Here is a 22644-nt window from a genome sequence, read left to right as displayed (position 1 = left end):
ACAAAAATTAAGAGGCGAGTCTAGCTTTGTCACGTTATGAACTTTAGTAGGGAAAGAGAAAGTGAACTTGCTTCAGATCACTTATATATTCGGTCTAATTTGATCCGCACGACCAATCCATATGATAATGTTCATACTACATAACAAGTGAGTCTGTCTATTCAGTATATAGCACGAACAAACCACGTTTTTTCGATTGGTGCTACCATGTACATATACTTGCTTGCTGGAATTTCTAAAATAAGACACACAAGGGCTGCTGCTTGGGAACTTGACTGGTAACAGATCTTTAATGCTATACTAAACAACCTTTGAAGCCTTTTTTAAGGGCAGTTTCATCCAAATTCCTTCCAATGAAGACAAGCTTGTTTATCCTCTTCTCGTTAGGTTCCCATGTTTTTCCTGGACAGCCGTCCAACATGGAATGCACCCCCTGAAAGTATTTGGGAAAATGGGGCGAGTATGAGGGCAAATCATAATATTTAATTTTAAGAGTTGGTCTATGTTTTCCTAGACACTTTAAGAAAAAACTGTAGATAGGTAATAGAAGCTTGATAGCATGTGCAAGAAGTAACCTGAAACACATATCTCTGATCAGAACTATCCACTGACAGGACACCCTTCATTCTGTATAGGTCATCTCCTTTTTCTTCAATCACTCTCTCAAGCCAATCGTCAACCTAGACCATCATTTAACGGACAGTGAGAATAAAACCATTAACAAAAGCACCAAAGATGTAACCATTAAAGCAATTCAGTAATTTAAGACTATTTTGTGTAGGCTTAAAAAGAAAGAGTAGCAATTACCTCATCAAGATCAAGAGTTCCCTCTGCTACTATACTGACACTGGAGACAGCTGAATCATGCACATGGTCATGATGATGATGATGATGCCCTTTGTGTTCTGTTGATATATTTGGAAAGATCAAGGCATGCAGAACAAATGAGTAAAAAAATTCTGGAAACATATTTTATCAATCAATTTGTGCAGACTTTTTTTTTTTTTGCACTGCAAAAATCTAATATTTGTATTAATAAAGCTTCAGTACTAGGTGTACTGAAAATAGTATATAATTACAAAGGCATAATCTGCCTACCCCAACTGCAAAAAATATCTCATAAGATGAGAACCCATACAACAAAGATCCCTAAGACATTTCTTCCTTAAGTCTAGTAGACCACTGATTAAAATGAAGATGGAAGTCTGTCTCCATTCCATTTAACCAAGACCAAGTGTGGAATAGAGCTTCATCCATGACTTTTTCGGAGCAGAAAATCTGGTTGTTGAATACCAAAGAGTTTCTATGCTTCCAAATAGTCATAGATAGAGCTACCCAAAGGACCTGCCATCTTTTATCCACTGACCTTTTCCCACTCCATAGAGAGAATTGCTTAAAGTGGTCTCGAGGCTCAATGGAGAAAGGACCCACTCTATTGACCCAACTCAGTTTCCCACCATAGGTGCCTAGTTTTTATACAAGAATACATTACATGACCAACCGTTTCCTCTTCCTCATCACAAAGTGGACAATTAGAAGAAGGCAGTTTCACATGTCTCCTTCTTAAGTTAACCTTGGTAGGTATTCTGTTCTTGAAGATTCTCTAAGAGAAGGCACAAGCTCTAGGTGGAAGTTTGAGATTCCAGATGTTCTTGAAGGCACTGTCTTCAATAGTCTGACTGTCTTCATTCTTCAGAAAATTATATGCTGACTTTGTGGAGTAGGATCCATCAGAATTAGACCCCCAAAGAAGAAGGTCCCTGCTTGAAGGTTGGATTTGAACCTCACCAATGTCTGCCATGAAAGCTGCTGCCATATCAATTTCATGATCAAAAAGATTTCTTCTCCATTGAAACTTCCACTCCCATCTGTTATCAACTATGAGACCCATTGACTTAATGGAATGATTCTGCTGTGTGCTGACTTGGTACAAACTTGGGTATTTATCTTGGAGACTTAAAACATCATCCCTCCACTTATCTTTCCAAAACTTGACTTTTAATCCATCACCCACCTTCCATGTGAAATTGTTTATGATGCTGTTACTGTGATGTTGCTGGAAAACAGTCTTTAAGTCCTTCCACCAGTGAGAAAGATGAGCACTGTCCCGATCATAGCAAAGTGCATTCCAACCCCCATATTTGGAAATCAAGACTCTTGCCCAGAGCTGATTCTGATTGTTTGCCAATTCCCATCCCCATTTGCCAAGTAAGGCTTCATTAAATTTAGACAGGTCTTTAATCCCAAGCCCACCTCTGTTCTTGGAGAGGCACACAGTGTCCCAATTTACCCAAGCAATCTTGGCTGCCTCCGGACCTCCTCCCCATAAAAAATTCCTCTGAATAGATACTACCTTATGCACCACTTTTTTAGGAATTTTGAAGAATGACAGTAGGTAGATAGGAAGGGCTGTTAGGACAGAATTAATAAGGGATATTCTGCCTCCCATAGAGAGACATCTCTGCTTCCATTTGGCTAGCTTAGAGTCAAACTTGCTGATGAGAGGCTGCCAAACATCCCAGCTTTTAGAGGTGGATCCTACTGGAATTCCAAGGTAAGAAAAAGGAAATTCCAGCTGGCCACAATTGAGGTAGCTAGCTGCTTCCCTGCACCAGTCCAAAGATTTACCCAAGCACCCAAATTGGCTTTTACCGTAGTTAATCTTGAGTCCTGAAACCAACTCAAAAATTCTGAGGATAGATTTCATGACTCTAACATTAGTTGTAGTTGCAGTTTCAAAAAACAGAGTATCATCTGCATACTGCAAGATGTTAATCTCCTCCTTTTGCCTCCCCACTTTATAACTGCTGAAAAGATTTTTGGAGACAGCTGTCCTCATCAAACCAATGAGTCCCTCAGCTGCTATATTAAATAGGAAAGGTGCAAGGGGATCTCCTTGCCTCAGTCCCCTTTCAGACACAAATTCTCTAGTAGGGCTGCCATTGATCAAAATTGATATAGTTGCACTAGAAAGGCATCCATAGATCCATTTTCTCCATCTTTCACAAAATCTCATCCTCATCATCATATAGTTTAGAAATCCCCAAGAAACCGAGTCATAGGCTTTTTCAAAGTCAACTTTGAAAACCATGCAGGGGTTATTTTTGGATTTAGCTTCAGCTAGGACCTCATTAGCTATCATTACACCATGGAGGATATGTCTGCCTTTGAGGAAAGCAGTTTGCCTTTCATCAATTAAGTGAGGCAGCACAAGAGCCAGCCTATTGGCCAGGACTTTGGACATTATTTTGTAGACACACCCTATGAGAGAGATGGGTCTATAGTCATTAAGAGATTGGGGGCTATTGGTTTTGGGGATGAGGGCTATGAAGGATGCATTACTTCCTTTGGGGAATCTGCCATTAATGAAGAATTCATCAAAGAATCTGATAAACTCAGGTTTTATAATATCCCAAAACTGTTTTATGAAGTTGAAATTCAAACCATTCGGGCCAGGGCTTTTATCTCCCCCACAAGCCCAAACTGCAGACTTGATTTCCAGCTCAGTGAAATGATCAACAAGGCTTTCCTTCTGCCTTTGATCAAGGGAAGAAAACTGGATCCCTTCCAGATTTGGTCTGCAAGGATTCTGCTCTGAGAATCTTTCTTTAAAGTGCTGAAGAGCTGCAGTCTTGACACTGTTAGGGTCATGAATCCATCCTCCATCAATACACAGACCTTGAAGAGCATTCACCCTCCTTCTATGATTGATGATTCTGTGAAAATAGGATGAATTTTTGTCCCCTTCTCTTAACCACTTCACTCTGGATTTTTGCCTCAACATGGATTCATAGGCAAGGGCTGCACTCCATAGCTGCTGCTGCAGTGATTTCTTGAGATCTGCCTGAGTTTGGGATATTGGTGAACCATTAATACCTGCCTCCATGTCATTTATCTGCTTTTTAATATCATTGATTTTTCTTGCATTAGCAGACCCATGCTGTGAGCTCCACTGTCTTATGCAGTGTTTGAGGAACTTTAATTTCTGTTTGAGAACATAACCACCCCAGCCAATAGGATGATAATTACCCCAGCTATGAGCCACCATGTTCTGAAAGCCTTTGTCCTTCAACCACCAATCCATTACCTTGAGGGGTTTGGGCCCCCAATCAATGATTGTAGACCTCAAAAGAATTGGGCAGTGGTCTGAGAAATCTCTGTCAAGAACAAATTGTGTAGTATCTGGCCATTGGGACAACCATTCATCAGACAAAAGAAATCTGTCCAATTTACTCATGACAGTTCCATTGGGTCTACACCAAGTGAAGCATCTCCCAACAGACCTAACCTCCTCAACTTCCATGTCAGCTATCCATGAATTAAATTCAGAAATATTAGTGGAACTCCCCACTGATTGGAATGAGCTGATTCTCTCTTGATGGTGTCTTATAGAATTAAAGTCACCCAAAAGACACCATGGGCCATCCTGATAAATAGCTTTGAGGTTTTTAAGCTCTTCCCACTGATCTCTTCTTCCTTGTATGTCACAGGGGGCGTACACATTAGTGATATACACCTTCTTATTATCTTTAGTCCAAGTACCTTCCAGCAATATAAAACCTCTGCCTACTATCCTTCTGTCCACCACAAAAGTATCATTGTTCCAAATACAAAGAAGTCCTCCAGCTACATTAATGGAGGGGAGAAACTCCCATGATGCATTAACATCCCCCCATAAATATTGGCAGAGTTTTTTATCAATGAACTCCTTTTTGGTTTCTTGAATACAAAGAATATCAACCTTATGAGCCAAGGTCAGTTTCCTAATGGCCGATCTTTTGACCCCACTTCCCAATCCTCTAGAGTTGAATGACAATATATTCATGGTTCAATAGGTTTTTTACCCATCACTCCTGTTGGTGTAGAGATGATGCTACTGTGAGTTCCATCAGCCACAATGTGGTCTTTGCAGGTGTTTATCTCAGCAAAGGAGAGTCCCAGGTCTCTAATAATGTCCCTATGAAGTGCCTCCTCATTTTCACAGAGGCCTTTTTTGAAGCTATTACTGGATATAGGGCTATGAGCCAAGCGAGGCTTCTCAAGACTCGTTCCCTGTGCTGCTGGAGATTGAGTGTGCCTCCCATTTTCATCTATGTCCAGCTTCCGAGAATCAGCCTGAATCCCGTGTTGATCAGGGCTATTAATTGCACGGCCCATGTGAATTGCTGGAGTAACTGCCTTTTTTCTAACATAGACCTTGAGAGGTGAGGTTGTTTTGCTTCTGGTAGTATTTGGGCCAGTACCTCCCAGGCCCAAAATATGAGAAGATTTAATTCTCATGCACATTGCAGAGTCCCCTTCATTTGACCCAAGTTTGACTCCAAGTAAAGCCTCGAGGTTATTATCCAGGGGATCACCTCCTTTCGCCCACACGTGGTCTGAAGCACCTTTGGCTTTATCTCCAACGTCTTCTTCCCTAAGTAGTTGCTGCTGCTGACTAGGGCGAGGAGAGGTAGGTTCTGTCCTACCATTTTCATGCAAGGCCATAGGCTGAGAGCCGTTACCTCCGTGCTGGCCCCCGATTCCAGGTGTCAGTCCCTCAAGGGCTGGCAGCGACCCTTGACAGGCTTGATGTGACACGTGTGCACCCTTGAGATTGACATTCCAATCGCCCCGTAGGGGCGATTCCGGTGACCGCCATCTCCCCCGGCGCTCTTCCGTGCACGGCGATGTCCAGGTGCTCGGGAGACTGAGAGGGCTACCGGAGGTGAAGTTTCGCACTCCGTGCATGTGACCTTTGTCGTCTGACCCCGCCACTTCCGTAGAGAATGGTGAGGGCGGTAGCCGTTCCAACCTCTCCATCCACGAACGATTCCCCCTTTGACACCCAAACTCCTCTCTTAGCTTCAAGAGGAAGTGGGTTCCATCTACGACGATCGCTACGGTGCCGTCTATGACCGGTTTGTGCTCTGTGCGGATTAGGACCCTCGCTATGTCCACCCGTGACCTTTCCTCCGTCATGGCGTCGAGTTCAACCAAGTCACCATAAGCCGATACAAAGCGTGCAAAATTCTCCGCGTCCCATGCCGTTAATGGCACTCCCCAAATGCATACCCACGTCAGACGGTGGGAAGGCTCCATCATCGGCGTCCACCTCTGAAGAGAATAAAAAGGGGTCCCTCCGTGTTGTTGTTCGTCATGGATGAGCTGATTAGTTGTATCACCATCCATGTCGTAGATTATAATCTTGTCGTCTCCCCAATACGCAGTTTTCAACTCCAATCCAAACGCCCCCTGAACCTCCATGTCTACCCTATCAAACATACCCTTATTCTTTAAACCCCCGACCCACACATTGTCAAGCCATTTGAGTTTCTCCGGCGACGTCTGAATGCTTATGGGTTCGTCGTTGTCTACTCTTAACCCCTTCCCGGGAATTGAGTGAAAGCTGCCATTCGTTTCATCGTTACTCTGTTTCACGACCTCCACAAATGATTTCAGTCTTGTAGACGTTGGGACTTGGTGTGACTTCTGTTCTGATCCAGCTGGCACCCTGAGGCTGATTTTTGGTCTGTTAAGAAGGTCCGTAGATGGCTTAGCTGCCCTGCCACCTCCCCTGTGAAATTTAGGCTGGTTGACAAACAACTTCATCCCCTGTATATAGATATTGTTATCGAGCTTTCTCTCTAATAAAGCTACATCTTCTACCCCTTTGAAACGCACGAAGTCATATCTATGGCCAGTTTTGTTCTTTTGCGGTATGAATACCTCCCTCACCCTTCCCCATTCCTGGAATTTCTTCCAGAGGTCCTTTTCATGGACGCCGTCGGGGAAGTGAGAGAAATAGAAGGAGGTTATGTCCATCCTATCCCTCCACGTTACTCTATGGAGCCTTCCTATGTCAATGCACTGGTAAGAGTCTTTCGGTACTCCATTACCCCTTCGAGAAGTTGAGACGCTCTTCAAAGATGCCTTTCTTCTGCCCGTCACCTGAATCCATTGTCCCTCGTGCTGGTTGGCGTGACTACTTCGTGGACCGTCGTCCTCTATAAGGTCGGTATTGGCAACCTCCGCAACTCCACATCTTCGTTGGTCACTCCGACTACGATGGATGACTTTGTTGGCTTCCGCTCCTTGCTGAACACGTACGCTAGAGGATCGTCGATCCTTCCTTTTCGCTTTCGGTCTTTCTCTCTCTCTCACTTCCTCTCTCTGTATTTCTCTCTCTCTCTGATTCTCTCTCTCACTATGGCTCTCTCTGTCTCTCTCTAGCTCTGGTTCTATCGCTCTCTCTCTGTGTCGCTCTTCCTCTCTCTTTCTCTCTCATGTCTCTCGATCAAAGCCTATAAGTCCCCAAGTCGTACTGTGATTTTTACAATCACCAATTTGTGCAGACTTTGTTATTGTTATACTATGAGAACCTCACCAAGGAATGGACAGGGGGCAGAGGTGTCTACATAGGCATAAGCTTGCTTTGAGTAGTCATTAATAAACTTATGGTAGGGGTGCATATTTTAGCTCATTAATTAATAGAATCTTGAGAGAAGATATTTTGATAACAGAAAAAGAAAGAAGAAAGAAACTTTAGTTTCATTAACCCAACTAACTCAAGAGTACAGATCTGTTTATGTAGACAAAGCTGTTAGTTATGACAGCTGTAATTAGTTTTCACTAACTAACTAACTATCTTAGTGAACTAAGTCACTAAGACTTAACTAGGCTTAACTACCCGAGACTGCAGTTGAATAACTGCAGTCGTTACAATACTCCAATACCCCCAGCAAACTCAAGGTGGTTGAGGTTTTTTTTTTATCGGCAAAAATAAGTATTATAATATATAAAACAGTACAAGTTGTACTGATATATGTACAGCTCTGCCATACTAGTCAATACATCAAACTATGGTGTCCAAATATAGACCAACTGAAGTACATATTAGAGTGCCAGAGTCCAGTAACTAAATAATACAGCTGAGAACCCAACAACAACAAAAATTAGTTAGCATCACCCTCCCCCTATACAAAAAACCAGCCTTAATGTTGTTGGACCAATAATGGAAAGGTATATTGAAGTTTCTTTCGAAATTTTTTAGCCACAGCCAGCAAAAAAAAGAAAGAGCTTGTTCCAAAATGTTCTATCCATCAAATGCTTCACCTGAAAAGACCAATTTGTTCCTTTGATACCATATACACCAGGTGAGAGAAGCCCACAGGGTACGCCAACTATTCTGAATTAGCCAAGGTAGATGACAGTATGGATGTGGTCAGAAATGATGTGTTGGATTTGCTGGGAAAAGAAATTTGATTTGTGCCCAAGATAGACATCCCCACCACACAGGCAACACCTTTGGGCAGAGAAAGAAAATGTGTGACGCATCCTCCTGTTGTGTTAAGCACAGCGGACATCTATCATCCTCTAAATCTACATTCATTCTCCTTGGATTCTTCCTGGTTGTTCCGAACTAGTCTCCATACAAAATGTTGAACTTTGCTGGGCACTTTCATCTTCCATAAATCTACAAAAACCGCCTTATTGTTGCTGTCCTCCACCTGACCCTCCTGACTTAGCAAACCATATGCACTTTTGGCTGTATATTCCCCACTTGGATCCACCATCCACACCCACTTATCAGAATATTGAGGTTGTATCTGTATCACTTCTATTTCTTGCATGAAGTTTGATGCCATTTCTAGTTCACTTTCCAACAGGTTCCTTCTCCATTTGAAACTCCATTCCCAAACTCCTTCTGTAGCCAACTCCATTTGATGTACCTCATGATGTTGTTTTTCTAAAATGATGTAGAGTCTCAAGTATTTCCCCAACATCGACTCACCTCCTCCAACCCAAACATCTTCCCAAAACTTTATCTTTTTACCGCTCCCCAATTTCCACCACACAAAATTGTTAAACAACGTACCTTCCTCTATTACCCCACACAGTACATAAATCCTTCCACCAAATCAATTCCTTTTGATTCCTTCTTCTTCAGCCATATTCCTCCATCCTCCGTACTTTGATTCCAAGAACTTTGCCCATAACTCCCCCTGGTTATGAAATAAGTTCCAACGCCATTTCCCTAACAGCGCAATATTAAACTTCCTCAAATCTTGAATCCCCAATCCTCCTTTCTCCCTAGATGTGTAGATATCCTTCCAACTGAGTTAGTAACAATAGGAGAAAATATGGATTGTGCCTCTTCCATGTGATTTTTCTGTAAGAGATCTATGATATACTTACTTTGAGTTAGTAAGGAGTTATCAGAAAGAGTCTTGACCTCAATACCCAAAAAATAGTCAAGCTTTCCTAGTTGTTTTAAAGAGAAAGTGGAGTTAAGTTTGGCAGTGAGATGTTGAATTAGTTGAGGTGAACTCCCAGTTATAATATTGTCATCCACATAAACCAAAAGATAAACTGTTTGAGATTGAGCTTTGTAGATAAATAAGGATGGATCACACTTGCTTGCTATAAAACCAAAATCCCTGAGAGTAGATCGCTGTCTTTCAAACCACTGTCTAGGGGCCTATTTAAGACCATACAGAGTTTTATATAGCTTACAGACCAAGGATGAATCAGAACACTCAAATCTTGGAGGCTGAGTCATGTAAACTTACTCCTCAAGCAGTCCATTCAAGAAATCATCAACATCTAATTGAAACAAATCCCAATGATGAGTCAAAGCAAGAATAATAATGAGTCTAACAGTTACTGGTCTGATGACAGGAGAAAATGCCTCATTAAAATCAAAACCTTGAACTTGATAAAACCCTTTAGCCACTAAACGAGTTTTATATTTATTAAGAGACCCTTCAGCATTCTCTTTAACTCTGAAAACCCACTTGCACCCAATTGTTTTTCTATTTGATGGAAGAGGAACCAGATCCCAGGTCTGGTTTTGAAGTAAGGCTGAATATTCTTGTTGCATGGCTTCCTTCCACTTAGGATCAGCTAAAGCCTGTTTCACACCTTTTGGTTCACAATGAGTGAGAAGTAGAGAAGGATGAAGTCTAGGTTTTTTTTTTTGGTCAGCAAAAGTAGTTATATATAAATAGAAGTACCAGAGATACTAAAGATACAATATAGTTCTAGATATACTACTGGATTCAATGATCAGGCTGGCTACAGGCTGATAGGATCCAGAGTAATCAACAGCAGATACATGTACATAACCCTCAGCTGGTTTGTCATCCTAATTACAGAAACCGTCTATTAGGTTGCTAGACCACTGTTTAAAGTGTATAGAAAAATCTTTCTCCATAGCTCTGTGCCATGTCCAAAGCAGAAACACTGCATCCTCCGGCAGCTTGGCTCCATTGAATGGTTCATTCAGGAAGATGACCTTATTCCTTTGCTGCCAAATGGACCAAGTCAGGGCTATCCACCAGCTCTTCCATCTATTGTACCTCTTTGATCCAGGCCTCCCATTGACATGCTGCATATAGTGTTGTCTTGGAATTATAGGGTGCACCCCCAAGGTTTGAACCCATGATTGGGATTCCCACCACAAAGGTTGTGTTGTGCTGCAGTCAAAAAATATGTGGGATGCATCCTCCTCCTTATTTCTGCAGAAAGGGCACATGCTGTCTTCCAGCTCTACTTGTCTTCTTCGCAAGTTAGATTTAGTCGGTAAACGATCTCTAATTAGCCTCCAAGCAAAGAATGAAACCTTAGCTGGGATCTTTAGCTTCCATAGATCCTGAAGTGCCCCGTCCTGATTTTCATCCTCTATATCTCCCTGCAGCAATTTATATGCACTCCTTGTAGAGTAATGACCATTAGGCTCATGCTTCCACACCCAGAAGTCAGGAACTTGTTGTTGGATTACAACCTGTGAGATCTCCCTCATAAATTCGACAGCAGAGTCGACTTCGTTATCAAATAAAGGCCTTCTCCATGAAAAGTTCCATTCCCATATTGTTTCAGAAAAGCTACCCATGTGCTGAATGAGTTTGTGCTGCTGGCGAGAGATCTGATACAACCTAGGATATTTCAGCATTAATGCTACTCCATAACTAGACCAGCAGTTCTCCCAAAATTTGATTTTATTACCACTCCCCGCATTCCATGTTGATCCAGTTTGCAGAACACTATTCAGCTGGTGGTCCTGAAATACCGCCATTAGGTCCTGCCACCATAATGATTCATTAGTGCCTCTTTTTCCTTCAAGCAATGATCTCCACCCGCCATATTTGGACTCCAATATTCTGGCCCATAACTCTTTGTTTTGGTGAAGCATATCCCACCTCCATTTTCCAAGTAATGCTTTGTTGAAAGTCCTAACATCTTTTATACCCAGTCCTCCCTTTTCTTTTGGTAAGCAAACTGATTCTCATTTCATTCATGCTATCTTCCTTTGATCCAAACCTCCTCCCCATAGGAACCTTCGCTGAAGTCTGATCAATTTCGCCATTGTTTTGCTAGGTAACCTGAAAAAAGAAAGAAAATAAATTGGGATAGATGATAGGGTGGACTGTATAAGGGTCACTCTCCCCCCGAAAGATAGATATCTTTGTTTCCATGTTGATAACTTTCTCTCACACTTTCTAACAACTGGATCCCACAGCTCGCTATGCCTTGGGTTTGCCCCAATAGGGATACCCAAATAAATGAAAGGCAAGGTCACAATACTACAATTCAAGTATTCGACTACCTCTTTAGTCCACTGATCTGATTTTCCAAATGCCATAAAACAGCTCTTTGCAAAGTTTATTTTAAGGCCAGATGCAAGTTCAAAACTCCGCAGGATCGCTTTGATTGCCTTGATATTTTGCAATGTAGCCTCCCCAAAAAATATAGTGTCGTCAGCATATTGCAAAATGCTGACTGGAATGTTGTCTTTCCCCACAACAAATGCAGTGTATAGTTTCTTGTGGATTGCTTCTCTCATGAGTCCAGTTAGGGCTTCCGCTACAATGTTAAACAGCAAAGGTGCTAGTGGGTCACCTTATCTAAGACCTCTTTGTGGAGTAAATTGGGGAGTAGGGCTACCATTTACCAATATGGATATCGAGGCAGATTTGATACAGCCCTGGATCCACTGGATCCATTTATTGCAGAAGCCCATCCTACGCATCATGTATATTAGAAAATCCCAAGAAACTGAGTCATAAGCCCTTTCAAAATCTGCTTTAAACACCAGACATGCTTTCTTGCCTCTCTTTGCTTCCTCCACCACTTCATTGGCAATAATTGTGCTATGCAATAGCTGCCTTCCAACTACAAAAGCAGATTGTCTTTCATCAATGATTTCCGGCATGATTCTCTTCAGTCTATTAGTTAAAAGTTTGGCCATGATCTTGTAGACACAGCCTATTAATGAAATAGGTCTGAAATCATTAAGATTTTGAGGGTCTGGCACTTTAGGAACTAGGGCAATAGGATGAAGTCTAGGTTGATAGATACCAGACTTTGACCTGGTCTGCATAGGATGAACATTCACTGTTCTTGGAGGTGAAGTAGTTTCAGAAGTTTGAGGACTGGTTTCTGCAGTAGGTGCAGAGTGAACAGTAGATGGAACAGTTGTAGAAGAAGATTAGTTGAAACAGAACTGGACAAAGGTAGTGAGGGAGGATGCTGAGACTCAACAGAAGATGATGATTGATCATCAACAGAAGCAACTGAATTTGGTTCAACAGAAGTGATGGGACTTGCTTCAACAGAAGCAACAGGATTGATGGGATTAATAGGAGAAGAAACCTGTGAAGGAACAACAATAGGTATGGGATTAAGTGAAACCAGTGAAGTAGATGGAGAAATGGTTGAGGATTCAAACAACTCGGTGTAAGGAAATCTAGACTCATTAAAAATGACATCTTTGGAAATGAACAACTTGCCAGAAGGAGAGAGATATTTGTAGCCTTTGTGAGAGGTTGAGTATCCCAAAAAGAGACACTCATGAGACCTAAAATCAAGCTTATGTTTATTATAGGGTCTAAGAAAGGGAAAACAGGCACAGCCAAACGTTTTTAAAAACTGATAATCAGGTGGATTTTTTAAGAGAGTAGTATAAGGAACAGCAAAACCAAGAGATGCTGTAGTAGTATAAGCAAAGTCCTAGAATTTAGAGGTAGAGAGGCATGGTTCAGCAAAGTAAGTCCTAGCTCAACAATGTGTATGTGCTTCCTCTCCACCACACCATTTTGGTGATGAGTGTGAGGACAAATAAGTCTATGGTTAATACCAAGGTTGACTAAATAAGAAGCTAAGGGTCTAAATTCCCCTCCCCAATCAGTTTGCAAACTTTTGATCTTGGTATTAAATTGAAGTTCAGCCATAGCTTTGAATTGTTTAAAAACAGTGAATGTATCAGACTTGTTTTTAAGAAGATAAATCCAAGTGAATCTAGAAAAAGCATCAATAAAGGTGACACAGTACAGAAAACCATTAGTTGAAGTAATGTGAGATGGACCCCAAAGGTCACTAAACACCAATTCCAAAGGAGCATTATAAACAGTGCTGGACAATGAAGAAGGAAGTCTTTGTGATTTTCCAACACAACATGAGGAACAAAATTCAACAGCATTTTTATTAGGAATGAGTATATTACAATGTTGAAGAACATGCTTCGTTACATTTTATTTTTTTTATCAACAAAAGTAGATATATATATATATATATAAGTACCAGTGGTACTAAAATTACAACATGAGTTTAGGTAGGCTGCTGGTTCCAATGGTCAGGCTTATTTCAGTTTGATAGGATCCAAGCAAGTCACCTTATATACTGCTACAATACCCATCAACTGGTGTCCTCTCCTAGTTACAAAAACCTACTGTTAGGTTACTAGACCAGTGGTTAAATTGCATTACAAAATCTTTCTCCATTGCTCTGAGCCATGTCCAGACTAGGAACACTGCATCGTCCAACAGCTTGCTTCCATTGAATGATTCATTCGAAAAAACGACCCTATTCCTTTGCTGCCAAATGGTCCAAGTTAGAGCTACCCACCAGCACTTCCATCTGTTGTATTTTTTCCCTCCATGCAACCCATTTCCGTGCTGCGTAAAATGATGCCTTGGATTTATAGGAAATGCCCCCAAGGTTTTTGTCCAAGATAGGGATTCCCACCATAAAGGTTGTGTTTTGATGCAGTCGAATAATAAGTGGGATGCATCCTCCTCCTTATTTCTGCAAAAAGGACACACTAAATCATTTATCTCTACTTGTCTCCTTCGCAAGTTGGACTAGTTGGCAATCGATCTCTAATTAGCCTCCAAGCAAAGATTGATGCTTTAGCTGGGATCTTTAGCTTCCATAGGTCCTCGAATGCTCCATCCAGATTCTCCTCCGCTGATTCTCCCTGCAACAGATTGTACGCACTCCTTGTAGAGTAATGACCATTGGGTTCAGGTTTCCAAATCCAGCAGTCTGGTATATGTTGTTGAATTGCGATCTGTGATATCTCCCCCAGAAATCCATCAGCCGAATCAACTTCATTATCAAATAAGGGTCTTCTCCATGTAAGGTTTCATTCCCAAGCTGTTTCTGTATAACTCCCCACTTGCTTGATGAGTTTTTGTTGCTGACAGGAGATTTGATATAACCTGGGGTATTTCATCATTAATGCTTCACCACCACCAGTCCAGCAGTCCTCCCAAAATCTGATTTTATCACCACACCCCACCCTCCATGTTGTTCCATTTTGAAGGACATTATTCAGCTGTTGTTCATGGGTCGCCGCCATTAGGTCCTGCCACCACATTTATTCGTTGTTGCCTCTTTTTCCTTCAACCAGTGATCTCCACCCACCATATTTGGAGTCCAGTATTCTGGCCCATAATTCTTTATTTTGTTAAAGCATGTCCCACCTCCATTTCCCAAGTAGTGCTTTGTTGAATGTCCTAATATCTTTTATGCCTAGGCCCCCCTTTTCTTTTGAAAGACAAATTGTTTCTCATTTGACCTAGGCGATCTTCCTTTGCTCCATTCCTCCTCCCCATAAGAATCTTCGCTGAATTTTGACCAGCTTATCCGCTATTCTATTGGACACCCTGAAAAAAAGAGAAAAAATAAATGGGAATAGATGTTAGGATTGACTGTATAAGGGTCACTCTCCCCCCGAAAGATAGGTGTCTTTGTTTCCATCTAGCTAATTTTCTTTCACACTTTCTGATGACCGGATCCCACAACTCGCTACGCCTTGGGTTTGTCCCAATAGGAATGCCCAAATATGTGAACGGCATGGACAGAATTCTGCAGTTCAGATACTCAACAGCCTCCTTTCTCCACTGATCAGATTTTCCAACTGCCCCAAAACAGCTAGTCTTGGTTCCTTCATTTACATTGGACTGTGCAGAATCAAAAATTACAGAATTGGAAACATAACATGAAGCTAAAGTAGCTGAAGGATGCTGTAGCTTGAGACTGGGAAAGGAATAAAACCCATCAGGACCAACAAACCCTTGAAGAAGAGTTTCACTGGAAACCTGGGATTTGACAGCACAAAAATGAGGGTGAAACTCAAAGAATACACCATTATCCTGAGCAAACTTGCTCACACTATATCAGATTTTTAGTAATTGAAGGCACATGTAAGAGTTGATTAAAAGAAAAAAAGACTTTAGAATTATAAGGAGAAGTAAAAGAAGAACCATTACAATTGAAAATCTGGTTAGGTCCTTCAAATGATTCTAGCTGCTGAATATTCTGTGCTTCACTAGTGACATGGAAGGAGGCACCTGAGTCAGGAATCCAATTGGATGTGGTTGGCTGGGAAGAGTTGGTATTGGCTATCATAGCACTAGTAGAATTGGTATTAGCTGGTCGTGAATCATTTTGTGTCCAAACATTAGATGGATGAGTGTTACCATAGGTCTGTCCAGTGGAATTGGAATTAGACTGCTGAGATGAATAATTTTGAGAATCGAGATTAGGGTTCAAGGGATCATGCAGAGTGAGGGAGGAGCTTCGCTGATAGTATTGGTCATCATGATAGTGACAATGAGAAGCTTTGTACCGTACTTCAAACAAACTTTACATTGAAAGTTAGCAAACCTTCCGCCGCAGCCACGACCACCACCACAATGACCGCCATGATTGAAATTACCTCTGCAACCAAAACCACCACGAGAGCCAAACGAAAAATTCTCAGATTTAGGTTGTGATGTTTTGTTTGGCACATTGTAGCCATTAGATCCATATGCAGACGAAAAATTAGAATTAGCTTGCTTGTAGTTGATTGACAGTGAGTCAGAGAAAGCATGCTAGTGAAACTTTTGAAGACGAGCTTCATGAGCTAAAAGCATCGCATCAACCTCTTCAATCAGAAAAGGTTCAAACTTGCTTTCGATAACAAAAATAACAGAATGATAATCTTGAGGAAGACCTTTGAGGATCGCATCAATGTGCTCCTGAGGCAAGATCAGACCTCCAACAGAGGCTAGAGAATCAGAAATAGCCTTCATTTTGAGAAGAAATTCACGCATAGGCTTGTCCGCAAGCACTGGTGATTGTAGTTCAGTCTGCAGTTGACGAGCTCTTGCTCGTGTTTGTTTGTGAAAATAGTTGTGGATTTTCTCTCAGACTCGATGAGAGTGAATGCTTCCAAGCACTCGAGAAAGGATCGACTTTGAAAGTGTGACTGCAACCATGTGAGCAGCCCCCTGATCTTGCTGCTCCCAGTCTTCATACGCAGCATTTTCACATCCGATTGCACAATCTTCATCAGAAAGGAACCTCGGAGGAATTATTGGATTTTCTACAAACCATTGAAGATGATGAGATTTGAACACTGGTTGCACCTGTTGCCACCACATCAAAAAATTGGAATGATCAAGCTTCTCAGCAATGGAGTTTGGAAATGTGGAAGAGGAGCTGAACGAATTGTTCAAAGAAGCCATAGGCGTTCGCACTAGCCTCTAGTAATAGAACCTTGAGAGAAGATATTTTGATAACAAAAAAAGAAAGAGGAAAGAAATTTTAGTTTAATTAACCCAACTAACTCAAGAGTACAGATCTATTTATATAGACCAAGTTGTTAGTTATGACAGTTGTAATTAGTTGTCACGAACTAACTAAATATTTTAGTGAACTAACTCACTAAGACTTAACCAGGCTTAACTACCAGAGACTATTGTTCAATAACTGCAGCTCTCTTACAATACTCCAATAGTAATTATCCTAAATCAAATATCCTAACCATGTGTTTGGATGGTGACTTTTAACCAGGTAATTCATTTTAACCATGTAACTGAAATACTTCAAGTTGAAATTACACTTTTAGAAAAATAATTTAAAGAGAAATTGAATTTTTCATTTTAACAAGGAATTTTAATCAACAGAAAACACATAAATTGAAATTCTCGCAAAAATTAGAGTACTTAATTTCTTTGCAACTTGATCCTCCCTTTCTCCTCTCTACGCTCAGTCTCGCTCGTCACTCTCGACCTACACCTCACTCGCTCTCGCTCATTCCTCTCCACCCATACACTCTCCCTTGCGACTTCGAGACCCTTGTTCTCACTCTCTCACAGTCGTGACAACCTTCGTTCAGATCGCAAACCCTTGGTGGCTATGACCTTGTTCAGATCACACACTCTCATAGTGGCTATGACCTTCGTTCTCTCTTGATTAAGATCGCACACTCTCTTCATACAAGGTTAGTTTCTCATCTCCATTATCTAGGGTTTCTTTTTTATTTCATTAATTTGCGATTTGTGCTTTGTTTTCATTGTAGTGTTATTTGGATCTGAATTTTAAATAAATTTGCTTCCAGAAGATTGTGGGAGGAAAAAATGATTTGTTGTTTCTCTCACTTATTTTGTTGTGTGTAATTGTGCAGATTAATCCAGAAGATTTGTCGTATGCAGTATTTTCAAGGATGCTCCAATATATACCTACCACTTGAGTGCTCAAGTCTATGACTAAATCTATCTTTCAAAACTTTGCAAAGTTTGCCATGTTGAACTAATGTTCATTTTGTTTTAAGTTGTACTTCATGCATGCCATGCTTATATTGACAATACAACTCCTATTTATATTGTTGAATGGTATGTGATGTGTTATGAAAATTTCAGTTTGTTATTAATATATAATTATATCAACACCCTTGCCAATGATGACATGTCTTTTATAAAGTGTGGATTTGGGTTGGAATCAACTATGAGGGCATGTTTGGTAGTAGTTCGTAAAAGCAATAGATGATTTTCATTTTGATTGATGAATATAATAAAAAGTAAGGCTCCATTTTGTCACAATTTAAGAAAAGAAGTTTGTACTTAATATTCCTACTCTTGGAAAACTTCAGTATTTTTTTGCCAAAGATTTAATAAAAGTAAATTAAATAATATTAATCTCTGGCATTTCAAATTCCAGGGAATTTTGAAATTCCTCATCCAAGCACAAGGTGTAAGTGTACAAGACTAGACTTCTAATTGGAAGACACGCACTTCATTCTTTACTATTTTCTATATTAGTATTTGAAGAGAAGGATCTAGCTACAATGCAATAGTAGTGGTTGTGTCTAGAAAAATGATATTCAATCAAATCTACAAGGTCCATCAACACCCTGTGTTTTCCATTTGAATATCATTGACATTTTTTATGCAGCCAACTTTAACAACAGTCAAAAAAACAATGAAAAAAGTGGGAAAGGGTTTAGAAATATTACCATGTCCAGAATCATCCTGATGGCTGGAAGAAGAGGGACATTCTCCAGGTACCTCAGATTCAATTCTGCAGTATTAATACATTCTAATTGAAAAACAGATTATTTTGCAGCAAATACAGCACATGTATAAATATGCATTGTGATTTATCATACTTAAAGCCATATTTGGGAATGAAAAAGGGGGCATCGCAGGAAGGGATGCATCAAGTACTATAATGGGAGCTTAAAATATAAATAAGGGTAGCATTTAGCAATATGTTAGTAGATACAATATAATTGAACACCTATTACCTCTCAAGATCATATCCTCCCACACCCAGAACAAAGTCCATGTCAACAGATCCAAATTTAGCTTGCTTAATTTGTGCCATTCCATTGATGTGCTAGCAACAATTCATAAAAATGAAGAACTACTTGCATAAGCAATATTTCTAGGGGAGCCAAGTATATCCATACACAATGCTATAGAAGCTGATGAAGAAAAACATATACACAAAAATCAAAGGACAACAATCTGATTCATTTCATCAAAAACAATCTGATCCAACAAAAAATATATAAACAAAAATCAAAGAACATCAATCTACCCATTTTATTAAAAATAATTGAATTTCTCTTCCACTGTCTTCCTCCAACAAATACAAATTTATCATCATATACAATAGAAGCATTACAAGGCTATCATCTATCACAACAGTTATCGCATATTTAATACATTTTCCCCTAGAGCAAGGATTAAAGTTCAATACAAAATTACGGATCTATTCTATCCATATTGGAGAATCAACAGGAGAGTAGAACTAGTATCAAATATCAATCAACACAAAAAATCATGGATTCGATACAGGCCATAGAGCACATTCAATACTTAATCCAATCCAATCTAACTATGAATCCCATCATACACCAATTCAAATTAGAAATATCATCATAAAATATTTAGTCACCTAGGGCATGATAAACTCTATGAAATTTGTATGAAAACTCATCTACATACATTCATTTCATGAACCTAGTTTGACACTAATACACATCATCTTTTTATTTGCTACATAGATTTCTATTACCATCCTAGTTCAATTAATGAATACAATGAGTAGAGGATCCATAAGTAAAATAAATAAATAAATAAATACCTTAATTTTCTTAGTCAATATATTTAACTCAGATTCAGTAACCAAATCAATCTGCAGAAGCAATGAAAAATAATCAGAATCTAGAAACACAGGCTAACACAAATTTGAGTGGTCAATATTGGAACAAAAGAAAATTTAAAAGCACAAAGAAATACTATCAGCGAACCTTAAAGGCAGAAGCTTACCTTGTTCAAAATAATACGATCAGCATATGCAACTTGTTCTACTGCCTCATTAACCACAAATCTTGGTTTCACTTCATTTAAATGTTTCATGGCATGCTTGCAATCAACCAAAGTTACAACTCCATCCAGTTTTACATGCTGAGAGACCAGCTCATCACTGCAAAATGTTTCAATAACAGGAGCTGGCTTTGCAAGACCTGTAAAACGGTTTAAAACACAAATAAATTTTCTATTCAACTGTTTCATACACCTAACTGATAATTTTGAGAACCATGAAGGAGAATCCTTAAAAAATTTATAAGTACCAGATGACCAGAAGTAAAATTGATTCATTAAGATTAGGACAATAATGAGAACTCATTGTGGTTCTCAAATTTTTTTATATGACCCCTTAATTAAATTACTCATTTATTTTCACTTTTTCTTCAACATAAGATCCAAAAGTCCCAAAACAATATGTATTTCAGACTGCCACGAGAATATTACTAACTTAACAATTTGGTCAGTTTAGTTTCCACTTTCAAGTAAATATCCAACCTCCAACACCTCAATCCCACTGCATAAGTTCATTGAACTACATGAGCAATTTACGAACCTGTGGTTTCAATAACAATATGATCAAACTTGTCTCGCTTTTTCCTAACCAGCTCCAACAGCATTTTAACTAGATCTCCTCGTACAGTGCAGCAGAGGCAGCCATTGTTAACCATGATAATCTCTTCACTCGCAGAAGAATGACTAGCAACCAATGAGCCATCAATATCAACCTCACCAAACTGCATTTACACCAATGAGACAATTTCATAAAGAGAAGTAATACACATACAACAATACATTTTATGTCTATCTCTCTCCACCCTATCATTTATTACATTTCAAATTTATCTTCCTTTTCTCTCTTTCTCTCTCATAGTTGTATATTTTGTTGTATAAGTATAATTTCTCTTTCATAAATAACAATAAGCCTATAGTATTACAAGGACAAATACTCTAAAACAATCCAAGCACTGAGATTCTTCACCTACTTCACAATTGCTCCAAATAAATAAAATGTCAAGAAGACAAGTAACCTTTTCAACAAATAAACAAGTAAGTGCTACAACTAATTTAGTTCAAGTCAATATTATTAGAAAATCTACACGTGTTGTGATATCATAATTCATACATTGATCAAAATATTTATCATAACTCAATATTAACAAAAAGAATTCTCCTGAGCTTTGCCGCCCATAGTGGTCATACCCGGTTCAAATAGAATTGCCTCCAATGGAGGATAGTTGTGGTCTAGACCAAAAAAAAAAAAAAGAATTCTCCTAATTTAAAATAGGCTAAAATATAAGAATCGTCCCTTGACTTGTTTCTTGTTTCTAAATTGGTCCCTTAATTTTTAAAAGTTCTAAAATTGCCCTCATTTAATTAATGACATGTTAATCCTTTAGACAAACTTTTAAACTTGAGAATTTTGTCTAACAGAGACACTTTAATAGACCAAAGTGAAACTTTTAAACTCATGAAGCCAAACTAAAACCAAAAAATAAAATAAGGACCAAAAGTGAATTTTAGACTTTTAAATGTGCTGGAATCACAGGTCGAACTTGACAAGGTCATCATCTAAATCCGTGGAACTTAAGATGAACACAGGTCGAACTCGATACCTCATTTTCAATGACCGCTATCCGCTTTCCATGCTGAGATGTGAGAATATGATTAAGGAGAGTAGTCTGCATTACCGAAAACTCAGTCACAAACCATTCAACTGTTCAAAACTAAAAATGAAAAAAATAAAAATAAAAAACGTAAAATCCATATAACCACATTATCTATGGTGATGCATTGAACTCCTTTTAAACCTTTATTTTTTAATTTAATAGTTTTTTCTTTATAAACCGTTATCTAATGAAGGGAAAGGGGTAAGGGACACCTTTCCAGAGCCAAGAAAACCCGTTATGACGGTGGCAGGAACGCGATTATCGAGGGCGAGCGAAGCAGCTTCGTCGAAATTGGGGTTTGGGGCAGAGACCATGCCTCGGAAGGTTCCAGAAAAAAAAGAGTTACGAAATTTGCGAGGGTCTGAGTCTCGGGCAACGAAGGAATGGAGGGTTCTGATCAAATGAAATGCGCAGCGAGAATCTTGAACGGGGGGTTGAAGATGATGGAAAAGGGTTTTGGCGGAGGTTCTCAGAGTCATGTACCTTGTTGCCATTTTTTGCCGGAATGAGCTTAAACCCTAACCAGGGGTTTATAATACGCAGGCTTCAATATTTTTTTAAGTCCCTTTTTAAGTTTTGATTTTAGTTTTTGTAATTTTTAGATTAAAATACAATTTTAGTCCTCTTAAGTAAAGTAGGTGATGTGATACTATAATTTTTGTTTAATTTATATATCGATGAGTAAATATTATATATTTATTTCATTAAAAAGAAACAAAGCGAAATTACATTCTTGTAATATATATATATATATATATATATATATATATATATATATAAGGATAAAGAGATGTGGGGATGGATTATCCCAAATACAAAAAGGAATATACTAACAAGTCCCAAGATTAGTTAGATAATAAGCAATAAAATTTGAATGTTGACTACCCAATCCTTTTTCAAGTAGTATAGGACCAACAACATATGGTTTGATGATGAAACGGAGGGTAAATTTGGCAAACTTTGAAGTTAATAATCTCAACTAATTTAGATTATTTGATCCCAAGTAAATAATTCTAATATTTTGGTCCTAACCAAGGCTTAAACCATGATAAATAACTTGTGCCTTTAGG

General features: G+C 39.3%; 1 protein-coding gene across 1 annotated transcript; it reads right to left on the bottom strand.

The window, feature by feature from the left end:
• Positions 1-88: 88 nt before the first annotated feature.
• Positions 89-22110, bottom strand: LOC100788010 (P-loop guanosine triphosphatase YjiA). Its single transcript, XM_003547788.5, has 10 exons — positions 21787-22110; positions 21521-21586; positions 20461-20641; positions 19866-20062; positions 19681-19731; positions 18836-18927; positions 18545-18609; positions 808-905; positions 576-680; positions 89-433 (listed from the first exon to the last, which is right to left on the bottom strand). Exons 1-10 carry the CDS (start codon positions 22066-22068, stop codon positions 296-298), a joined length of 1275 nt encoding a protein of 424 aa, XP_003547836.1. The 5' UTR covers positions 22069-22110; the 3' UTR covers positions 89-295.
• Positions 22111-22644: the final 534 nt, after the last annotated feature.

The sequence above is a fragment of the Glycine max genome, chromosome 16, assembly GCF_000004515.6.
Source record: "Glycine max cultivar Williams 82 chromosome 16, Glycine_max_v4.0, whole genome shotgun sequence".
In the NCBI taxonomy this organism is placed as follows: Eukaryota; Viridiplantae; Streptophyta; class Magnoliopsida; order Fabales; family Fabaceae; genus Glycine; species Glycine max.
Note: the sequence above shows the minus strand (reverse complement) of the source record. Positions and strands in the feature narration are given on the sequence as shown.

Bases quoted from the DNA above. Each gene is read 5' to 3' on its own strand.
- LOC100788010 (XM_003547788.5), bottom strand. From the start codon at position 22,068: ATGGCAACAAGGTACATGACTCTGAGAACCTCCGCCAAAACCCTTTTC. The intron at 20,063-20,460 runs GTTCGTAAATTG...ACCGTTTTACAG, and splicing joins TATTGTTATTGAAACCACAG to GTCTTGCAAAGCCAGCTCCT. The intron at 18,610-18,835 runs GTAATAGGTGTT...TTAATACTGCAG, and splicing joins GGAGGATATGATCTTGAGAG to AATTGAATCTGAGGTACCTG.